Below are 6,621 nucleotides of genomic sequence, written 5' to 3' on the forward strand. Positions count from 1 at the left end.
TTCTGTTTGACAAGTCTACAGCTAGTGCTGCACAATCAAGTTTTAATCTTGTTCATGATTTTTGGCTTCCACGATTAAATTGTTGACGTCATATTTAAAATGAAGGCTCCAAGTCAGCCAACCACCAGGGGGCGATTGCATGCTAAAGGCTCAATTAAGCTGCCTAAATAACAAGTGAGTTCACCCAGTTAGCCATTTTTAAATTCTCTGGTATTTTTGTTTTAATGTGTGATTTTTTTCTTGTACATTTTCCAAAGTTTCATTTTGCACAGAAAATATTGGTTGCTGAAAAGTAGCACAATTAAATTGCAGGTGTTTTCCATAGTATTATGAATAATCGTGATGATCATTTTGGCCATAATTGTGCAGCTGTAGTTACAGCCTGACTAAATGAAGCTCCTCCCCTTAGTTTAGCATGGTTCCATGGCCCCAAGATGGCGCCCAAACACTATTTTTAAAGTATCATTTGAGATTTTTTGTTGTAGAATACTATAGATTCCCTCAAAAATACACGAGTATAAAGCCACGTATCTAATTTATTTGTATTTTTTATATGTGCAGGTACACGAATGTTTGCAATGTGTTTAAAAGTGCTGGGAAAGTTTAAATGCGTTTAAAGAAAGTGTATGGAGTGATATACAAAAAAATAATTAGCATATCAATGGTACAGAAATCTTGGAAAAGGAGCCGACTTGTATACACATATTATGTGAATATGTGTAGTTGTAATGTGAGCTAATTATAGCTCAGTTTGATTCAAGTTGCTGCGTCACTTTCAGAGGTGGGGCATGTCAATCTCAATCTCACGGTAAGTACCTGTTCTACAAGCTCGGCAGGTAAATCGAAAGTTTCTCGGCAATGCCGCTCCAATACTTTTCCACACTTTCTCAGAGCATGTCAGCTCGCCGCACATGCCTCGGCTGACGCTCGGCACTGCCGAAGGTCACGGGGGCCCGGGCCGGCCTGGTGCCAGGGCGGCCCTGGACCGGGCCCTGAATCGGGCCGGCCGCTGGGGGTGGGAAGGAGAACCTGTCCAGGAGAGCGTGGATAAGACGTACAGGTAAGATGTGTTACATTCTTGGTGTGTTAAGATGGTAATCTGTTAACACTTCAACACAAAACTATTATTTGAAGCACATTACACACAAAGTACTATGAACAGCACTTAGATTATTTAAATATATAAATAAACAATTAGATTGTGGTAGTGCAGTGATTAACGTTAAAGTGTCGTCTAACTGCTTTCTGTTTCAACTGTGAGTGGCATTTTGCTTGCCAAATAGTGCTCCGCTGGTTTATTCATTGCCACATTGCACATTATAAATGGTATGCAGTCATTGTTGACTTGAGAAATAGTTTGTCCCTCTTGATCTCTTTGGCCCTTTCCTCACTATAGATGGAGTAGTGAGAATAGTGAGGCCCTATTATAAGTACTAGGGTTGATGCTGATTCCGATATTTGGTAGAATAAAATTACGATAACAGATGAAATGGGCAAATAATAACAACAACAAAAAGATTGAATGAATTAAAAAAAAATCTTCCATTACTTCGTCCTTTAGTACTTAACAAAAAACAAAAAAATTGCCATTTATCTAAAAAAAATTTTTTTAATCCTTTAATGTTTTTATTTTATTTTATTTTTTTTACATTTTTATGTGGGGAGTGTTTGAATGTCTAAATGAAGTTATTGTTTGTAAAAAAGAATGTCAACATTTTTTTTGCCAATTTTCAAATCTTATAAAGGCCGAATAAATCTGCTGGCAGATAATCGATCAGGCCCTAATGTGTCCTGTATTGCTTTGCAAGTTATAAATTGTATTTGCTATCTTACACTTGCAAAATACTGAGCTCCACATACTGCTTAAAACGGTGTTGATCATTTCATAAACTGTTTAGATCATTATTATTATTAACCAATTGACATTTTTATCTTTATTGATAAATAAACTTACTGTTACATCCCATGCTTAATCTGGACGTTTTTACGTGTGTGCAGCAGCTCAGAGCAACCATCACGCGACCCTCAAACGCCACCAACCTCATCACACGCACAAACGCGGAGGAAGCGAAGGTACAAGTTCTTCTCCTCCGGCGCAGGATGCAGTACGTTCCTGTCGGCAGCTGCAGTGTGGTCTGTTTGCCACACGGGGGCACCGCTGGCCCTGGAGGATGTGTGTTTGCGAGGGGGACTGCTGTGCCTGCTGTGGGGGATCCTGCGCGGCTGTGTTTATGTGCTGCCATGCTACTTGCGGTCACCCCCAGGACGAGACCCCGCTCCTGTTTTGCGAGAGGGAGTGGTCGCTCAAAGCAAGACGATGGCTAATGAGAGGTGAGGATTATTTATTATTTTTTTTTATTTTTTTAGTACAGCCAAGCTAAATAGTGAAAATCTGTGAGAAATTGCTGCAGTTGAGTCATTGAGTTGTGAAACTCTTCTTGGTGTATTATGATTGGTTTATACCGCCCCCTGGTGATTGAGGGATGGAATTGGCCTCAGCACAAAATATAATATCTACGTATCTGCTAATGCCATGTTGGTGTTTCTTCCACCAAATACTTTGACCCCCATGTCTCCAGGTCAACAAGTTCAGTTGTTCCTATTCCTCTGGGTCTCGCCCTGGCTGACAGCCTGCTACTGAGCATCCTACAGGAGCCCCTGGCGGACCCCAGTGGGCCTCATGTGCAGGATCTTGTCTCCAGGCTGGAGGTGAGGCTTCATTTTCTCAGGCGGCATGTGAGGACTTCATTCACTTTCCTCATTGCAGTCTGTGTCCAACACACTTGAGAGTGTTCACCTGGAGTCCCTGGAGCAGGACTGCATGCTGACTGAAAAAGTGACGCTCATTCGAGACTACCTGCGGAAAAGGTAAGTATGGAATGACGTGTGATAAATTGCTGTGGATGTTTTCTCAGTAAATAAGCTTCTCTTAATTGTGTAGGAGCAGCTCAGTGAGGAGGTTGCTCCTGGTCCAGCCTGAGTTTGAGGCTGGCGTAAAGGAACTGCAAGAGGGCGTGGAGGTCCGCTGGGGCCGGCTGGAGGAGCTCCACACTGGGGTCACGCTTACCAGAGAGGGCGGTCAAGACGAGGAAGACTTGACCTCGGCCCACCAGGACGCCGAGGTAGGCAAGATGACCTGGACAGGATGTAGTCTGGATGGCTCGAGTTGGTTCATGTCTGACTTTTGGAATTGGCCAAAAATCGATGCTTTTAACTAAAATGGCTGACTTTCTGTTCGATTTTGATCACTGGTTCTTGAGACTTTTTTGTGCGTCTTGTGATGATATACATGTCCACCAAATTTCATGTCTATTGGTGAAACTGTTGTCAGGGGCTGATTTTTTTTCTAGCCTTCATGTAAAGTACAAGTCCTGGAATTAAGTGAAAATGGCTGCTTCAAACCAAAACGGCCGACTTGCTGTTCAATTCCCGGCATTGGTCTTTGAGACTTTTTTGTGCATCCTGTTATGATCTGCAAGTCCACCAAATGTTATGTCTATTGGTGAAACTGTTGTCAGGGGCTGATTTTTTTTTCTAGCCTTCATGTAAAGTACAAGTCCTGGAATTGAGCGAAAATTGCTGCTTCAAACCAAAATTGCCGACTTGCTGTTCAATTGCCGGCATTGGTCTTTGAGACTTTTTTGTGCATCCTGTTATGATATACATATCCAACAAATGTTATGTCTATTGGTGAAACTGTTGTCAGGGGCTGATTTTTTTTCTAGCCTTCTTGGAAAGTACAAGACCAGGAATAACCCCAAAATGGCTGCTTCAAACCAAAATGGCCGACTTGCTGTTCAATTCCCGGCATGGGCCCTTGAGACTTTTCTGTGCGTCCTGTTATGATCTGCAAGCCCACCAAATTTCATGTCTATTGTTGAAACTGTTGTCGGGGGCTGATTTTTTTTTCTAGCCTTCATGTAAAGTACAAGTCCTGGAATTGAGCGAAAATGGCTGCTTCAAACTAAAATGGCCGACTTGCTTTTCAATTCCCGGCAAGGGTCCTTGGGGGCTTTTCTGTGAGTCTTATTATGACAAACATGTCCGCCAAATATCATATGTAATGGTGAAACTGTTGTCTGGTAGTTTTTTTTCCTTCTAAATGTCTTACAATGTACAAGCGTAGAATTTGCTCATAGCAGCAGCTTGGAACCAAAAATGGCCAAACGACATCGTTCTTTGAGACTTTTTCATGCATCCTGTTATTAAAGGAGTATCGTGACATCCCGCTGAGGCCTGACATTAACATTTCATGTATCTGCAAAGGCCTTATTTGCAGTCTTGAGCCGCCACAGGAAGCAACTCGACGACTGCCAAGCTCTCCTGAAAGACGGCACACAGCTCCTTCAGGTAAACATCATCTCCTCCAGCCCTGAGGAACTCCGTCTCTCCTGGGATCGTTTTCCATCTCAGTCCTGCCTTGTCCTGTAGGAGTTGATGTGGAGTCACAGCCACGCAGGCAACGCGCTCACAAGCTGCAATAGTGAGTCAGTGTGGCCGGAAATGCTGCTTCAGTCCAACATGGAGCAGGTGAAAGTTTGTTTTTTTGTCAATATTTATTTGTGAATCCATTGATGTCACCTTCTGGAAAACGCTTCTCCCTCTATTTACAGTTTGACAAGGTGCAAGAGAGCTTCCTGTCCCTGGAACAGCAGACCGCCACCTTCCAAGCCCACCTGGAGGGTCTGGCCAGAGGTAAGGAAGGCGAACGCGCCAGCGGGGCCTCCTCGCCGGACCTCAACGGCGGATTCTCCAGCGAAGTTTCCTCGGAGCCTCTCGAATCGGACGGCGAAGCGGACGCTCGCCGCTCCTTGTGTGAGAGGTCGGCGCAGCAGTTGTCATCCACCATCGGGCGCTTGCGTATATCCGGAAGAAAGAAAAAAAAAAGCGATCGGACCTTAGAAGGAAAGGTGGCAAATATTTGAAAAAAAGATTGTTAGGCTATTTGAAGACTCCCTGAGGCTGTGAAAGTGAAAGTGAAAGTGAAAGTGAAAGTGAATGGTCTGACACAAAGGGAGCGCCCCGCCACTAGTTATCAGCATGCAGCTGTGCGTCACAGTATTATTTTTTGCCAAATCGTACAAACTTTGATTTCCAGTCCGTTAGTTGCTATACTGAACTTGTCTGTACAGTTGAGCATGCAAAAATGTGAGAAGTGGGAGATGCACTACTTTGGATAAAAAATACATATATGTAGCCTTTTTCACGGCGAATCCTTAAAATGATTTTTAAATGGAATTTTTTACACTATCACTCGCCCACATTAGATAACGAGTAAAATAAATAAATAAATAAAAACGTAATTTTTTGTTGCATCTGTCTCCGATTTCTGCTTATAATCGGGCCTCATTCAAGTGAATTATGACTTCCTCCAATATGGCTGCTTAAAACTATAAATGGCCAACTTCCTGTTCAATTTTTCGGGCATGGGTTCTCCAGACTTTATCGTGCATCCTTTTGTAATAGACGTACGTCATATTTGAGTTGGCAAAACTTGTCAGGAGATACATTTTCTCCCCTAACTTTCTTACAAAGACCAAGGCTTGGAATGTGTTGCTTCAAACCAACATGGCCGACTTCCTGTTCAATTTTGACCATGTGTTCTTGAGATTTTTTTTTTCATAAATCCTGTCGCGATAGACAAGTCAACCCAATTTCATGAAGACCCGCAGAAGTGGTGGCAGAGGCTGATATTTTACTTCAAACCTCTTTAAATAGTACAAGGTCTGGACCAATTGTCTAAAATCGCTGTTTGAAACCAAAAATGTCCATTTTCAGACACGGGTCCTTGAGACTCTTTTATGATAGACATTTCCACCCAATTTCGTATCAATCGGTGGAACTTGTCAGGGGCTGATTTTCTTTCTAACTTTCCTACAATAAGTATGAAGCCTGGAATTGGTCCAAAATGGTTGCTCAAACCAAAATGGCTGACTTCTTGCTTAATTTTAGGCATGACTTTGTGAGACTTTTTTTCTGCATCCTGTTATGATAGACATGTCCATCCAATTTTTTGTTGATCGATAAAACTTGTTGGGCCCCTGAAATACGCACATTTTAAATAGACTTCTCGGCATCAGGCATTTTGAGGCCCCCCAAAGGGCATATTGTTCGCTAGAATAATAATAAACAATTTTTAATAATACCCAATACTTTTGCACATTCCGATTAATTAAGGCTCCCCCCCCCCCTTCCACTCAAGACCTTCCAAGTCATTTTTTTTTTTTAACTAGGGGCCACAAGGAGCATAATGAAGGTAGACTGGGGGATGGAGGTGAACGCCGGAAGCGTTTTTGTTATTATTATAAACGATGCAGCCCTTTTGACCTGAATGCTTTGAAACCAAATTCAATTACGTCGCTGAAGGTTTGCCGGACTTCTTCTCGTCTAGTCGTCGTAGTTGAAAGCAAACAGATGCCATTCGACTGCATCCATGTTAGACTGGGGGGGGGGGGGCTGTATGATTGTGTTTGGGCCTCAGGGACTTTGGTTGAAAGGAATGTTCAGACGGCCGCAAATTGACAGGATCCATGCAAAGATGCTTCTGTTGCTGGTCAGTTGAAATAATGTACTTTAAAACAACAAAAATAACTTTGTATTTTGCAATGTACGTACCTTATT

At 42.7% G+C, this 6,621-nt stretch overlaps 1 protein-coding gene across 2 annotated transcripts; it reads left to right on the top strand.

Moving 5' to 3' along the window:
- Nucleotides 1-848: 848 nt before the first annotated feature.
- Nucleotides 849-5,313, top strand: LOC147171592 (uncharacterized). Of its 2 annotated transcripts, none has more exons than XM_086080837.1 (8): nt 849-1,060; nt 1,999-2,331; nt 2,580-2,709; nt 2,768-2,868; nt 2,942-3,122; nt 4,267-4,350; nt 4,432-4,530; nt 4,614-5,313. In XM_086080837.1, the coding sequence occupies exons 1-8, from the start codon at nt 912-914 to the stop codon at nt 4,923-4,925; spliced, it is 1,389 nt and encodes a 462-aa protein (XP_085936963.1). In that variant the 5' UTR covers nt 849-911; the 3' UTR covers nt 4,926-5,313. The 2 variants fall into 2 exon arrangements, with proteins under 2 accessions (XP_085936963.1, XP_085936964.1); XM_086080838.1 differs by having other exon boundaries at nt 2,002-2,331.
- Nucleotides 5,314-6,621: the final 1,308 nt, after the last annotated feature.

This window comes from Leptonotus elevatus, chromosome 7, assembly GCF_054856555.1.
Source record: "Leptonotus elevatus isolate MCC_2025b chromosome 7, RoL_Lele_1.0, whole genome shotgun sequence".
In the NCBI taxonomy this organism is placed as follows: domain Eukaryota; kingdom Metazoa; phylum Chordata; class Actinopteri; order Syngnathiformes; family Syngnathidae; genus Leptonotus; species Leptonotus elevatus.

Coding starts and splice junctions, on each gene's coding strand:
- LOC147171592 (XM_086080837.1), top strand. CDS start 912: ATGCCTCGGCTGACGCTCGGCACTGCCGAAGGTCACGGGGGCCCGGGC. Junction 2,869..2,941: donor CGAGACTACCTGCGGAAAAG/GTAAGTATGGAA, acceptor TTAATTGTGTAG/GAGCAGCTCAGTGAGGAGGT. Junction 3,123..4,266: donor CGGCCCACCAGGACGCCGAG/GTAGGCAAGATG, acceptor GTATCTGCAAAG/GCCTTATTTGCAGTCTTGAG.